This window comes from Physeter macrocephalus, chromosome 12 (assembly GCF_002837175.3).
Source record: "Physeter macrocephalus isolate SW-GA chromosome 12, ASM283717v5, whole genome shotgun sequence".
NCBI lineage: Eukaryota > Metazoa > Chordata > Mammalia > Artiodactyla > Physeteridae > Physeter > Physeter macrocephalus.
In genome coordinates, this window is record NC_041225.1 from 45,927,506 (window position 1) to 45,943,329 (window position 15,824).

Consider the following 15,824-nt stretch of genomic DNA (forward strand, 5'->3'; position numbering starts at 1 on the left):
ATGCACCCCAATGTTCATTGCAGCTCTATTGACAATAACCAGGACATGGAAGCAACCTAAGTGTCCATTGACAGATGAATGGATAAAAGAAGATGTGTCACATATATACAATGGAATATTACTCAGCCATAAAAATAAACAAAATTGAGTTATTTGTACTGAGGTGGATGGACCTAGAGTCTGTCATACAGAGTGAAGTAAGTCAGAAAGAGAAAAACAAATACCGTATGCTAACACACATATATGGAATCTAAAAAAAAAAAAAAAAAACGGTTCTGAAGCATAAATGGAATCTAAAAAAAAAAAAAAAAAACGGTTCTGAAGAACCTAGGGGCAGGACAGGAATAAAGACACAGATGTAGAGAATGGACCTGAGGAAACGGGGAGGGGGAAGTGTAAGCTGGGACGAAGTGAGGGAGTGATATGGACATATATACACTACCTAATGTAAAACAGATAGCTAGTGGGAAGCAGCTGCATAGCACGGGGAGATCAGCTCGGTGCTTTGTGACCACCTAGAGGGGTGGGATAGGGAGGGTGGGAGGGAGACGCAAGAGGGAGGAGATATGGGAACATATGTATATGTATAACTGATTCACTTTGTTATAAAGCAGAAACTAACACACCATTGTAAAGCAATTACACTCCAATATAGATGTTAAAAAAACAACACAACTTCATTTTAGTGCAAGCAATAGCCATGTGTGAAATAGATAGCATTACTCTCCTTCCACTGTACACATGAAGAAACAGGCTTGGAGAGAGTAGGTAACCTACCCAAGGTCAGGTGCGTGGTAAAGGCAGAGTGGGGTTCAGATATGAGCCAGTGCCCTGAGACAGCACACTGCCAGCCCCGGAGGGCCTTCTGTGGCCACAGGCTTGGAGCAGGAAAGGCATGGCTTTGGTGCACCCACGTTCCACTAGAAGGGTCCTTCTGAGTGCTGCTCGCCACCCCATATCTGGCCATGACCTCTGCAGCTAAAGGTGTGGGGCAGGCATCATCATGCGTCTGGTGACTTGGAACAGTAAAATTTTTAAATTGGGAACATTTGCTAACTGGGAGATTTCTTTCTCTCAGGCCCTGGGGCTCTGGTCCGAAACTAGTGTGCAGGGCTATCCCCCATTGTCGGCTTCACGGGTCCCCACCACCCTTCCCACGGGTGCAGCCACACTGACGCCCACACTCCACCCGCTCTCCTCCCGATCGCATCTTTCTAGGGCACAGAGAGAAGTGCTCTGGTCCACAGGACTCCAGCTGCTCCTTAGCACAGCGCTCTGCACGGTTAAGGGGCTCAGAACAGTGACAAACTACATTCCTTCTTATTCCCAGGAGCCTTTTAAGATCCAAGAAAGGGAACAGGAAGTAGATACTGAATCCTCGGCTACTCCGGGGTCCCAGCCGCTTTTTCTTCCCAATCCTCTGGCCTCTGGACTGCTGGGAACCGCTGATAGACGCAGAATGAAAAGGGTAGGTTAGGAATCTTTCAAAATTTGCCCACATGGCCGGCCGGCCCCAGTACAATTTCCAATGTGAGTTGAGAGGTGGAAACCAGATCTGACCACAAAGCTGTCTCACCCACGGAGTGTTCATAACAGCCTTCTCAAAACCATGCTGACAACACGCCCTGCAGAGGAGGGTGTCCTGGCGGAATGCTGCCACCGCGCACACTGGGCGACGTGTAACCCAGCGCCTGGGGAGTGAGGTCAGTCCCCACCGTCGTGAGCTCGTCTGCTCTGGCCCTCTTAGCACATTTCCTTGTGCTGCTAGCACACTACCTCTGAGATCTAACTCTGTGGAAAATTATGTGCATTCCTTAAGCGGAGCCAGTTTTAGGTCAGAAGTTGGCAAAGAAGAGCCAGGACGTGGGCTCTCCAAAATAAGCACCTCAACTAGATCAGGGCCCTTGGTGCAGCTGGGGGAGGGCCATGTTTTTGTGCTCCCGGCCCCGGGGCGCTGAGCCACCCTGCACTGTGGCACTGCTGAGGGGATGGGTATTACTGGGCGTGCGGGGGACCAGCCCAGGCTGCTGTGGTCTCAAAAACCAAGGCCAAGCAGAGTTAACCTGTTGTTGGTCAGCAAGGCCCTGTGAGAGGAGCCCCCCCCCAGACTTCTAAGATGCCAGGTAGCAGGAGTGGCTGCTCCACTGGGGAGGGCAGCATCTGCTCCGCACCAAGGAGTCTGGCCAAACGAGCAAGTAGGGGCTGAAATCCAGGCCCTGCGCACTTAACTCAACTGTGTGCTCGCCCAGGGCTAGATGCCTAGAGAAAGGGGGAGGTTTTTCTTACCCAAAGCTATTAGCCAAGTCTGCACCAACCCAAAGGGGCACCTTTTTCTAGTCTGCACAAAAGTTCTTTATAGGCCAGGGTGGCCTTGACCGGAGGACCATGCAGTTCTGTGCTTTGGATCCCCTATTATGCCCTGGGAACGTGGGTATGGGATGCATGTCACTGGGATGCAAATTTTATGTTAGAATCTTGTTTGGACTGGCACCAGGGGAAGAAGATTAAAAAGATTAGTTCTTGCCTAGTCTCTGCATTTTTCAAGCCTTCTTCCTGTTTTTCTCACCATGGCCACCAACCTACCTTGCCACTTTGAGCTATCCTGCCCCATCTCACTGCTCAGACTCAGAAACAGGCAAACACAAACAGCGGGTGGGGTGGGTCCAGGCAGCCACACAGGTTCTCAAGGCAGCAATTGGCTCCCTTTCTTACCATAGTTATCAAGCAGATGAATCAGTGTTCTCCTCCACGTGGGTACACACGGTGTCCCACCTTGAACCATGCCACTGAATTCAGTCAGACCTATACAGCTGGGGTGTCTTTTTACCACAATTGGTGGACACCAAGGACGCCAGAGCCCTCAGACCAATAGACGAATACAGACATACAGCAAAATAAACTATAAACACACAGCAGAATAAGCCCCCTCCCTTTGTAGATTTCAGCAACCTCAAGGCGTGCTCTGCATTGTAACTACTGCAGGGAAGAGAGAGGCCCCCTTCTAGTTAGCCCCTAATTAGGTGCTTCAGGAGCCTGTGCTGTAAAAGAACTGCACGAGTTCAAAAGTCATAGAAAGTTGGATTTGAAAACCCTAAAGGTCATCTAATCCAGGGGTCGGCAATGTTTTCCTGTAAAGGGCCAGACAGCAAGTATTTTCAGCTTTGCAGGCCATGTACCCTGTCTCTGCAATTCAGCTCTGCCCTTGGAGTGATGGCAGCCATGTGCGATATGTAAATGAATGGGTGGGGCTGTGTTCCAATAAAAGTTTATTTATAAAAACAAGCAGCTGGCTCAACTTGCCCTGGGGCTATTGTTTGTCAATTCTTTACCTGTCCAACCCCTCTATTTGCAGAAGAGAAGTGAAGTGGCTCCTTCCCAGTCACAGGACCCACCTGAGACCACCCAAGACCAAGACCCCGGGGAGGAACAGAGATGCTGCTGCAGGACTCAGAGCCACCAGTGCAGAAGGCCAAAGTAGCCACCGGGATAACTGGAGATTTTGACTCACACATTCAAGTTCTCCAGAGAGGACCAAACTACAAGTGGAAAATCACAGGTTGAAATCTAATGGGATTGGGAAAGACAACCCACATACAGAGCTCGGCTTGCAGAGATGTAACCATCGGTTATATCCTCATAAGTATATGTTGCTAATGTTCATTAACCAGTTAAACTCAGGCACTGTCTTAAAACGTCTCTGGTGAAGGGCTGGAAAAAACGGGAAACAAGGACCTGGCAAGCCACTGGCACTTGCCTGTGAACAATATGAGAAGAAAACAGCAACTTCATTTTTTCCAGTCAGCAGCTAGTCAAACATCAAGCAGTACAGAAATGGTCAGAAAGGACAGACCCTCTCGTCCAGAGCCGAGGACAGGTTGTTTCGGCTGTCAAGCATTTTCAAAACAAGTTTTCTTGGTCTCATGACAGCCTGTGGCAAGAACAAGCAAATAAAGAAGAGTGGAAGACCCCCGATGGCCGCTCCGGGCTTCCACGTGGGCCGGCTCTGCCCGCGCACGGCCAGGTTTGCTTTCTGAGAGTGCATGTAAAGCTGGTCTTAGGGCTAATGTCACCTCACCAGTGACACCACTGAGTAAAGGGCTCCTCTAAGAACCCTCTGGCATCCAGATAATCATTCTAGTCTGAGGGGAATAGGTCAAAGGCACTCTTAAACCCAAGGGTGCTATACTGCCCCAACCTACGCCCTGCTTTGTTTTAATTTTCACCTCCTGTTACGTGGACAAATTACTCCTCTGAAAGCGAGGTTAAAAGCCCTCTGCTTTGAGATGGATTTTTTCCATCTCAACCACAGAACACTTGGTCAGGGTGGGGAAAAGGGATCAGCAAGGAGGCACTGTTGGGGAGGAGGGCTAAGATCGAGCTGGTCTAGAAAGTGCCATGAACTCCGCACCAGCAATGATCTTGCTCTTAGGGGCGGCAAGCATGAAGCTGAGAGTGGCAGCGCTGAAGGACACGCAGCCGAGTGGAGATCTGGAGATGACAGTTGTCAAGTAGTCCAGAGAAAATGTTCACAGGTCAACCAAACAAGTGTGTTGGGAATTCTCAGACCCCCTGAATTACTACAGAAGAACTCAAGGTAGTAGACCCAGGCTGAAGTTCAGACTCAAATTCTGGATAGCTGTGTGACCTTGGGCAAAGCACTTCCCTTCTCCGGGTCTTCTTCGCTTCACTTGCATAGTGAGGCAGCTGGACTGTCCTCCCAGCTCCAGTACTGTGGTCCCCAGACTCCTCAGAGCAGGGAGCATGTGGGCAGTTACCATCATGCCTGCTCCGGCCGTCCCAAGTCACTCACGCCACAGGGACAGCTGAAGTCGCCACTTTTAGCAATGTTCCTGGAGGAAGCTCTGTGAAAGGGGGCTTTTGCACTTATTCCGTGAGACAAGTTATCAGACCACAAAGGCTGTCTTCCTTCTGCCACTTGTCTGTGAGAAGGTTCTGAAGAAAGAAGGCTGGGGAGATGTGAAGGCTGGTACAAGACATCCTGCCCCACCTGACCTCTGCCCCCACCCCAAACACACACAGCGGGACCCATCAGCATTTACTGTCTCTACCCAGGAAGTGATTTGAAGGCACTGCCAAAGTCTGTTGAGCAGAGCCTGTATTACCTGAGGGACAAGACTAGAAGACGGGTGGGTCCCCCTCCCCGGGGAGGCGGACAGATTGTTCTGACCGATCCCTGAGCTGTCCCTCCACAAAGGATGCCCATATCAATTTAAATTTCAAATAAACTTCAAATAACATTTCAGTATAAGTATGTCCTAAATTTTGCATGGGGTATACTTATACTAAAATTATTTGTTGTTTTTATGGAATTCAAATTTAACGGGGCAACTTGTATTTTTAATTGCTAAAACTGGAAACCCTAACTCTGGAGAATAAGAGCCGGTCTCTTGGGCATTGAGGTGGCAAAGAAAAGGTGAAAGGGCCCAAGACAAGCATTCCTCTATGCTGGTGCACAAGTGTGACCACAGATCTCAGTTTTTACTGCCTTCCTTAATATTTCCAAGGCAAGAAGGCTCTATTATGCTTTATATGTCTATGCCAAGGCAGGTCACTGTATCAATATGTAATCTGCTAATTTAAGAAAAACCTTATTGCCTACAGAAAGGAAGATCAAGTGTCTTAGCACGGCAGTTCATAACAAGTCACCATTAATTGAACACCAACAGTAACCCAGACATTTGACAATCACCGTCCCACTTAACATTCACAGTCTGCCGTGAGAGAGGACTGTTATCCTCCTGTACAGATGAGAAAACCGACATCCACAGAGGTAACAAAATACTGCTAGAGAGTGGTAGAACCAGGATTTGAACTCTGGCTGGTCTGATCCCAGAGCATCATTCCTTCTACCGTGTAGAACTCTGGTACCTGCCTCTTTTCTTTCCTTCTCTCCCGCCTCACCTACTGCTGCCCTCTTCAAAGGAGACTGGCCTACCTGGAACCCCATGGTTCCCGGCCTCTGAGCCTCTGTTCCCTCTGGCAGGAGGGTCCTCCCTCCATCTCTGCACATCAGTTCCTACCCACCCTCCAGCGTCAGCCACCTCAATCTCAGGAAACAGACGTCATCACCTCTGCTCGGGACTCCGACTGCATTTCACCTGCGTGTTGCACGTGCTGCTGCCTTCTAAGTAATTTATGTAGAATTTTCACCTCACCTCTGGTCCAGTGAAGGCAGACTGTGTCCCACGCATCACTTGACATGGTGCCTGATACCTACTTTGAGTTCAATAAATATTTGCTGAATGAATGAATAAAAGAATGGGAAGAATGCTGGTGATCTGGGCAGCACCTAATCAAAATGACTGCCACTACAAAATCCACACTGGGGCTCGCCAAACCTGAGTGTCGACCGAGGCAGAGCACCCAGAGACTCTGCAGTTACAGACAGACAGCTGAGTTCAGTTGCCTGGCAATTTTGGGATAACGCAGGCAATCAGTCTGAGGAAGAGTGGCAGGGCATTGTAAGAGCAGAATGCCAGTCTAAAAGTTGGGAAACCCAAGGTATATCCTCAGTTCCTACACTAAGTTACACTGTGACCTTGGACAAGTCACTTCACTTTGTGGGGCCTCAGCTTCATCATCTGTAAAGTAGGTGTAATGGCAGTGCCTGTCTCATAGGGTTGTTACAAGAATCCCAGGAATTAAAATATATAAAGCATTTACAGCTGTGCTGGTGCAGTGAAAGCCCTCAATGCATATTTATTATTATTATTATTGTCTATAAGATGATCAGGAGAGACTGGTTGATCCATTATCACTTATTCTCAGAAAGAAACAACATAGTCTTGCCTTTACATATACGTTCCCATAAATTTCACTTTTTTGGGCAACTGAAATAATGACAATTTAAAGATTATCCGAGCCCCAAAGTGATCAATAATGGAAAAGTCTGGTCTTCTAAATCTGATTTTTAGAAGAGCTACAGAGCTTCCCACTTTGCAATTTTGACTTGTACTCAGTGTACTGAGTAGTTAATGTCACGGATGCCCTATCATTGGAACAGAATCTCAACCAGTGACGGACGGTTCCAAAAATCAATCAGTGGGCTTTGTAGTTGGGACTCTTCACAACAGGTGGATGAGTTTTAGCACCTGTGTGTGTGTGTGTGTGTGTGTGCGCGCGTTGTGGTCCCTAGTGCTTTGCACATACTCTGTATATACAGTTGACCCTTGAACTACATGGGTTTGAACTGCATGGGTCTACTTAACCATGGATATTTTTCAGTTGTAAATACTACAGTACTACACGGTCCAGGATTGGCTGAATCCGCGGATGTGGAGAAACTCTGGATACAGAGGGTCGACTGTATGTTACATGTGGATTAACCCTCGCATTGTTTGAGGGTCAACTATAGTGTATATAGCTCTTAAATGTTTGCTGAATGAATTACTGGCAATAACTTGACTGCAGAAGCCATTGTTACACTTGATTCTTACAAGCACGGCTGCTCTAAAGCCTGTTCTCCCCATGGCCATGGCACTTCTACCTGGCAACTCAGCCCTGACCATCCAGGGCACTTTTTCTCCTCAGAAGTGACTCTGGATAAGAGCTACCCTAGATCACTCCAGCCTCACTTCTGCTTTCTTGGCTTCCGTTTTCCATTAGGCATGACTAAGTGCCAGAAGCTCTGTCTGGGAAGACAGGAGTCACTGGAATTTTTTGCCCTCTTCTTGATGTGCAGCCTTCCTGCAGGTTTGGAGGCAGCTGTGAAGCAGTGTCTTTCCTTTGGCCTGCTCCATTCTCGTACCCCTTTTCTTCTTTTGCCCACTGATTATAGTAATAAGTTCAGCCACAGGAATGTTCATCTTCCCTTAAAGGTACTCAGTGTCAGGTCTCCATACTCTCAGGAGAGCTAGTTCTGCTCAAGAATACCTTGGGCTTTCCCCGTGGCCACAGTGTCCCTCAGCCTGCTGGGTGAGCCACTAGGAAGAGGGTTCGATGCCCGGCCACCCCAAGGGAAGGTGGTGGGTACGTGGATGCAGGCATGCTGCCCTCCAGCGCTTGACTCCACTGTGCTCTCCTGTGAGCAAGGGAGCAGGAAACAGGCAGAGTGAAGGGGAGAGGTCAGAGGCGGCTTGGGCCGGCCCTGGACCAGTGATCGGGTAAAAGGGTTCTAATCTTTGTACTGTATGGCCTTGAACAAGTTCTTCCAGGAAATGAAAATGATGAAGTGAATGTCAAGTCTATGCCAATCACTGTGCTGAGGGTTTTACAAATACCGATCGCTCCATTTAATTTCCACCACAATGGTTAATGCTGACCATACTCAATTTTGGTGACACTAGATGATGCCTAAGGTTCCTTCCATGTTCCACATCCTGAGACTGGCCCCTACTGTCACACTTACCTTCCTTAAATGCATCCCTGCCCGGTCACCCAACCTAGGTCTGCTATTGGCTGTGGATTTTGGGGGTCACTGGCATAGTGGTTACTACCCCAATATCTGCTCCCTGTTTTTGCTCACCTCTATAAAGCTGTGATTTTAACAAGTCATGAATCTAGTTCATTTTCACAGGTGGCCCCTGTGCTGAAGGATCTGACCACAGACAAGACAGAATCCCATTTCTGCAGAAGCAAGGCCTCTGCTTGTCACTAATGATGTGCACAGATTGGATGGTCGTTCTTTGACGCTTCCCCTATTTCTAGAATGCACGCCTTAATGAGAAATGATAGAACCATGCGGCTTGGCCCTCCTGCCTTGGCTGGACTCCACATCATAAGCCCTGAGCAGCCCCGGCGGCACCTGTCAGAAACCAACACGCACATCTGAACAGTCAAGCCTAATTCCCGAGAAGCTGTTTTAACTTGACATCTGAAAAAGTATTACATCTAGAAGTATTTTACTGGGTGTGTGTGTTCAGGGCATATGAGTGCACGTCCCACAGCTGAAGTGTTCTATAAATATTAGATGCGGGTTGTACAAAAAAACATCACGTTCGGAGTGTACTTAATTCCATTTAGCAATGTTTTCAATTTGTGTCTCTGACCTCTGGCAACAGAGATGGAATTTTGTCAACACGAACAAAAAAGTATGCTAAACTACCTTAAACACAATTTTCACTTAAAATCCCAGAAATATGTTAGAGCTTAGTGATCATCAGCTACTAGCCCAGTACTTTCAGATGAGGGTACTGAGGCCCCGAAAGGTGAAGCGTCTTTTCCAAGTTCACACAGGAAATTAATAATGGTGTCCAAATGAGACACAGGTCTCCTAACTCCCAGGCTGTTATTTTTTGCATTGTCTTTACTTACTGTACGTTTTTCCTTCCAACCGTTCAAAGGCAACTCCGATTCCATGAATAAGCGTGTGTTTCTACTTTGGTATACTATAAAAATCCAAAACCAACTCCCCTATTCCTTCCTTTCTGACTTTATAGGACATCTGTCTCTTTTTCCAAGAAAATGTAGGGTTGTAACTCACAAACAAGGAAGTAGGTGTACTTGGTTATCATGAACGTTTTCCCATCCTGGGAGGGATAATCAGAACCCAAGCCTGAGCTGATCAGTAGCTCTCACAACAGCACAACTAAGTGAATTCCCCAGCTAAGATGTGTTCACCTCCCAGTTACTCTTTTGTGTGCAGCTCCTTCCAGCTTGCATGACTGAGACCAGAGAGTAAAGCCTCACCCTGTTTCCCACTGAGAAAGCAGCATGGACAGGGGGTTCAGTCCTGAAAACAGCCCTCAGAGCTGCCAAAGAGTGGAATCACAGGAAGCCAGGAACCCAGATGGAGGGCCTGGGAGAGATGGCCTGAGAGGTCCTGTGGAAGGAGCAGGGAGGCTGCGCGGGGCTGCGAATGCTCTGTGCCTGGTACGGCCTGGTCTGCTCAGGCTGGAAGTGTGGTGAGCAGCCCACTCCAGGATGAGGGCTGTATTAGCAGTAACTGATGGCCAGGCTTTTGAATGGAGCTTATCATTTCACAGCAACAGATGTCAGGTTCTAATAAATAACATGTTCTCTCTGACCTACGCAATTTGGAGAGGATGCCTGGATGCCAGGCAGATCTGGATTCCTCCCCGTCTGTGTTGCTCTCTCTTCTGAAAGAAAAAACAAACCAAATCCCTTGAAGATACTTTTCAAAATGATTCTCTGTGAGAGTTCGAAGATCCAAGAATTTCATGATATTTATTTGCTTTATTTTTCTCCTCACAACTTCTCTCTCTTTAAACCCTAGGAGGGATGGGTCAGCTTGTGAACACAGGAACCCAGGGCGCGTGGGGGAGAGGAAGGTTTGGCGCCCTTAGCCTTCCCCAGTTCCTCGGGAGGCACCATCACTGGTTCCTCTCCTGTCTTCTACGGGTGCTCTCATCCCCCAAGCGAGGCTGGCCTGGGCCTGGAAAATTCCCTCTTCTCTCTTGAGGGGAGTTCAGCTGAGATGAGGTTGGGAGTTTTTAAAGGGAACTATTCCTAGGAAACGCAAGGCAAAAAAAAAAAAAAAAAAAAAAAAGAAAGAAAGAAAACCCATGAATCATAGCAGCAGCTGGGCTTGCAGGCTCTGCCACTGAGGTCTGAGCCCCGATGGGCCCCCTGTGGCCGAGCTTTCTGGGAGCCCCAGCCTGGTTGCTCTGCCTAGCTCAGGGCTCTCCCTTCCATTCCCAGGACGCTTCCTGCCCAGAATGGCTCAGTTCTGCAGCTGTTCCCCTCGCAGAAAGGCCGTGAGGGTGAGCAGTCACAGTGGCCACAAGTCTTACCTTCCCGTTCAACCCCTACCCATGGGTGCCAGATGGGAGTTCCAAAAATACAGATACAAAGGGGAGGGATGGGGGAGGGGGTTAGTGGTCCTGGGAGAGGGAGAGGGCTGCAAAGTCCCCGTCAGGGTTTTCCCTAACACAGAGCGATGACTGGATACCTGGGCCCCAAAGCTGGTTCAGTCAGGGTTCCCTCTGGCCAGCTTACCAAGCACAGGGACTGCAGAGAGAGGCCTGATGCCACAATTAAATCTTATCAGAAGATGTGAGCAGGCTCACATTATAACCACTTATGCTTCAAGATCACCCCTCCCCGCACCAGCCCTACCCTGGTCTCTAAAGAATTCTCAGGCCTCAGGGCTCCTGCAACCATACTGTCAAGTGCCCTCTTAGGACTGGGATTTCCACGCTGTGTTATGACTCCGCTATCTTTTAATTAAAAATCTCTGTTTTTCCTCCAGGTATGATGACGCTGAATTCTAACATTTACTGAATGCTTATGACATGCCAGATCCTATGCTGGACAATTCACCTACATTACCCTGTGTAGTAGGCAGAATTCTAAGATAGCTCCTAAGATTCCTCACCCCCTGGCATACACTCCCTGTATAATCCCCAGGACTGTGAAAATGATGAATTTCATTCCTGTAAGTGGGTTATGTTACATGGAACCGATGGGTGACTTTAAGGAAGGGAGATTAACTGGTAGGCCTGACCTAATCAAATGAACCCTTTAAATCAGAGACTAGACGTCAGTGACACAGAAGTCAGAAATTGGAAACATGAGTGTTTGATGTACTACTGCAAGCTTGATGATGGAGGGGCCCACGTGGCAGGGAATGGCCTCCACCTGACAGCCAGCAAGGAAGCAGGGACCTCAGTCTTACAACCACAAGGATCTGAACTCCGCCAACAACCTGAACGAGCTTGGAAGAGGCCTTGGGCCTCAGATGTGGTAACGGCCCCAGCCAACACTTTGATTTTAGTCTTTTGGGACCCTAAACAGAGAAGCCAGGAAAGCTGTGTTGGATCCACAGAGAGTGTGAGATAATAATTTGTGCTGTTTTAAGATATAAAATTTGTGGAATCAACAATAGAAAATCACACACCCCATTTGATATTCTAAACTAGCTTCACTATTTTATAGATAAGCAGACAGACTATGAATGTGCCTAAAGTCACACAGCTAGTGATAGCAGAGACAGGTTTAAACCCAACTCTCTCTTGACATTAGGGTCAGTGCTCTTAACTGCCACATGCATTTCCTCTCTGTATTTATGTTACTCAAATGCCAGGCCTCTGAGGAGGGAGGCTCAGACAAGTGGTAAAGAGAATGGGAAACTTTATCTATCTGCCGGGGTGTAGATGTGCAGAAAGCCAGAATAAAATGGAGCATAATTTTTCTTTCTTTTCTAAAATTCTTTAGAAGTCAACTGACTATTAAAAGCCAAAGTAATAACAATGTATTGTGGGATTCATAATATATTAAGAAGTGAAACATCTGAATATAATAGCACAAAAGAATTACATTGTTTTAGGTTTCTACATTATACTTGAACTGCTGTAATATTAATTCATGGTAGACTGAGATAAATTAAGAATATATTTTAGTGTGTTAATAACTAAAATATGATACGCAGAGCTATAACTAAAAGACCAATAGAAGAGAGAATGGTATACTAAAAAATATTCAGATAAATCAAATGGAAGATTTGGAAGGGAAGAACAAAGGGATAAAGAACAGGGGAAATTAAACAACCAATAGTAAGAAGATAGACTTATACCCAACCAGCTCATTAATTATATGAAATGTAAATGAATGAAATACTCCAATTAAAAGGCAGAGATTATCAGACTAGATTTAAAAAACCAAGTTACAAAAGGTTTCCTTGACATATAAAGGCACACATAGGATGAAAGCAAAAAGATGAAAAAAGATATACCAAGCAAAAAATAGGCACAAGAAAGCAGGAATAAAGACGCAGATGTAGAGAATGAACTTGAGGACACGGGGAGGGGGAAGGGTAAGCTGGGACGAAGTGACAGAGTGGCATGGACTTATATATACTACCAAAATAGATAGCTAGTGGGAAGCAGCCGCATAGCACAGGGAGATCAGATCGGTGCTTTGTGACCACCTAGAGGGGTGGGATAGGGAGGGTGGGAGGGAGACGCAAGAGGGAGGAGCTATGGGGATATATGTATAGCTGATTCACTTTGTTGTAAAGCAGAAACTAACACACCATTGTAAAACAATTATATTCCAATAAAGATGTAAAAAAATAAAAATTAAAAAAGAAAAAGAAAGCTGGTGTAACTCTATTAATATCAGACAAAGCAGAATTCAAGTGAAGTAGTATTATCATAAATAGAGAGAATCATTTCATAATGATAGACTGGCCAACTTATCAAGAAGACATAACAATTCCAAATACGTATGTACTTAAATAACAAAACTTCAAAATGCAAAAAGCAAAGAATGACAGAACTAAAAGGAGAAATAGACAAATCATAGGTGGAAATTTTACCACCTCCTTTCAGTAACTGTTATAATAATAAACACCAAAAATAATAGTAAGGATATAGAAGATTTGAATAACACTAACAAGTAATTTGACTTAATATGTATATAGAACACTATACCTCAGAACTGCAGGACACACATTCTTTTCAAGTTCACATGAACTATTTATCAAGATAGACTATATGCTGGGCCATAAAACAAGTATCAACAAATTTCAAAGGATTAAAATCATACAGATTATAATCTCTGACCAAAACAGAAATTAAACATCAGTAACAATAAAACATCTAGAAAAATCCCCAAACACTTGAAATTCAAGCAGCACAATTATAAATAACTCATGGTTCAAAAAGAAATCACAAAGGAAATTAAAAATTTTTTCTAACAAAACGATAATGGAAAAGACATACAGATGGCCAAGAAGCACATGAAAAGCTGCTCAACATCACTAATTATTAGAGAAATGCAAATCAAAACTACAGTGAGGTATCACCTCACACCAGTTAGAATGGGCATCATCAGAAAATCTACAAACAACAAATGCTGGAGAGGGTGTGGAGAAAAGGGAACCCTCTTGCACTGTTGGTGGGAATGTAAATTAATACAGCCACTACGGAGAACAGTATGGAGGTTCCTTAAAAATCTAAAAATAGAATTACCATATGATCCAGCAATCCCACTACTGGGCATATACCCAGAGAAAACCGTAATTCAAAAAGACACATGTTCACTGCAGCACTATTTACAATAGCCAGGTCATGGAAGCAACCTAAATGCCCATCAACGGACGAATGGATAAAGAAGATGTGGTATATATATACAAAGGAATATTACTCAGCCATCAAAGGGAACGAAATTGGGTCATTTGCTGAGACGTGGATGGATCTAGAGACTGTCATACAGAGTGAAGTAAGTCAGAAAGAGAAAAACAAATATCGTATATTAACGCATACATGTGGAACCTAGAAAAATGGTACAGATGAACTGGTTTGCAGGGAAGAAATAGAGACACATGTGTAGAGAACAAACGTATGGACACCAAGGGGGGAAAGCGGTGGTGGGTGGTGGTGGTGGTGGGATGAATTGGGAGATTGGGATTGACAAGTATACACTGATGTGTATAAAATGGATGGCTAATAAGAATCTGCTGTATAAAAACAAAAAACAATATATCAAATTTTGCGGGATACAACTAAAGCACACTTCAGAGAGAAATTTATACCTTTAAAGGCTTATATTGAAAAGGAAGAAAGGATTAAAATCAATGATCTAAGCTTCTATTTTGAAAAAACTGAAAAAGAAGAGGATATTAAACTGAAAATAAGTTGAAGGAAATAATAAAGATAAAAGCATAGATTAATAAAATGGAAAACAAACCATGGATAAAATCAACAAAGTAAAAGCTTGTTTCTTTGAGAAGATTAGAAAAATTGATAAATCCCTAGGTAGACTGTTTTAAAAAAAAAGGGAGAGAAAAAAGATACAAATTTTCTCTGTAAGGAATAAAACAAGTTATATCACTATAGCCCCCATAGATATTAAAAGGAAAATAAGACAATACTCTAAACAATTCTATGCCAATCCATTCAACAACTTAAATATGATGGATAAATTTCTTTAAAAAACCCCGCAACTCGCTACAACTAACACAAGAAGAAATTTTAAAAAATCTGAATATCCCTATATTTAGTATAGACATTGAATTTTTTTCCCCACAAATAAACTCTACCAAACATTTAGAAAAAAATAATGCCAAACCTACATAAACTCTTTCAGAAAACAGATAAGGAAGGAAAACTTGCCAATTCATTTTATGAAGCCAGTGTAGTGCTACTATCAAAGTCTAACAAGGACAACACAAGAAAGGAAATTTCAGACTACTATCATCCATGAACACAGATGTAAAACTCTTAACATAATTTTAGCAAATCAAATCTAATAATATAAAAAGGATAAAATATCATGACTCAGAAGGGTTTATTTATCCCTGGAATGCAAGGTTGGTCTAACAGTCAAAACCTAATTAATGTAATTCACCACTTTAATAGAAAAAGAGAAGCCACAGGATCATGTCAATAGAGGCAGAAAAAGCATTCTACAGAATTCAACACTCACTCATGATAAAAACTCTTAGCAAAGTAGGAATATAAGGGAATTTCTTCAATCTGCTAAAGACATCTATGTAAAACCTACTGCTAACATCAATTTTAATGTGGAAATATAAGGCCAGATGTCTGCTCACAGCACTTGTGTACAACACTGGACCAGAGGTCCCAGGCAGTGCAAGTAGGTTAAAAAGAAAAAAAAAAAAAGAAAAAAAAAAAAGAAAGAAACTAAAAAATGTAAAGATTTAAACACTAGAAAGAAAGAAGTAAAGCTGTTAACAGACGATATGACTATTTATGTAAAAAATTCCAAGAAATCTACAAAAAAGCTACTAGAACTTAGTAGGATTGTAAATTTAGCAATGTCACAGTTCACAAGGTCAATACAGAAAAATCATTTCTATTTCTATACACTAGCAACAACTGGAAAATGAAATCTGAAAAGCTATCATTCACAATAAAAGCAAAAACATTAAAAAATATCCA

The 15,824-nt window shown here is 44.4% G+C and overlaps 1 protein-coding gene across 2 annotated transcripts in view; it reads right to left on the reverse strand.

The window, feature by feature from the left end:
* Positions 1-10,183: 10,183 nt before the first annotated feature.
* Positions 10,184-15,824, reverse strand: part of BABAM2 (BRISC and BRCA1 A complex member 2) — a 416,595-nt gene continuing 410,954 nt past the window's right edge. For both annotated transcript variants that reach the window (XM_028496715.2, XM_055089090.1), the window contains exon 12: positions 10,184-10,428. In XM_028496715.2, the coding sequence (XP_028352516.1) occupies positions 10,413-10,428 (16 nt within the window). In that variant the 3' untranslated portion in view covers positions 10,184-10,412. The remainder of the gene's footprint in view (positions 10,429-15,824) is intronic.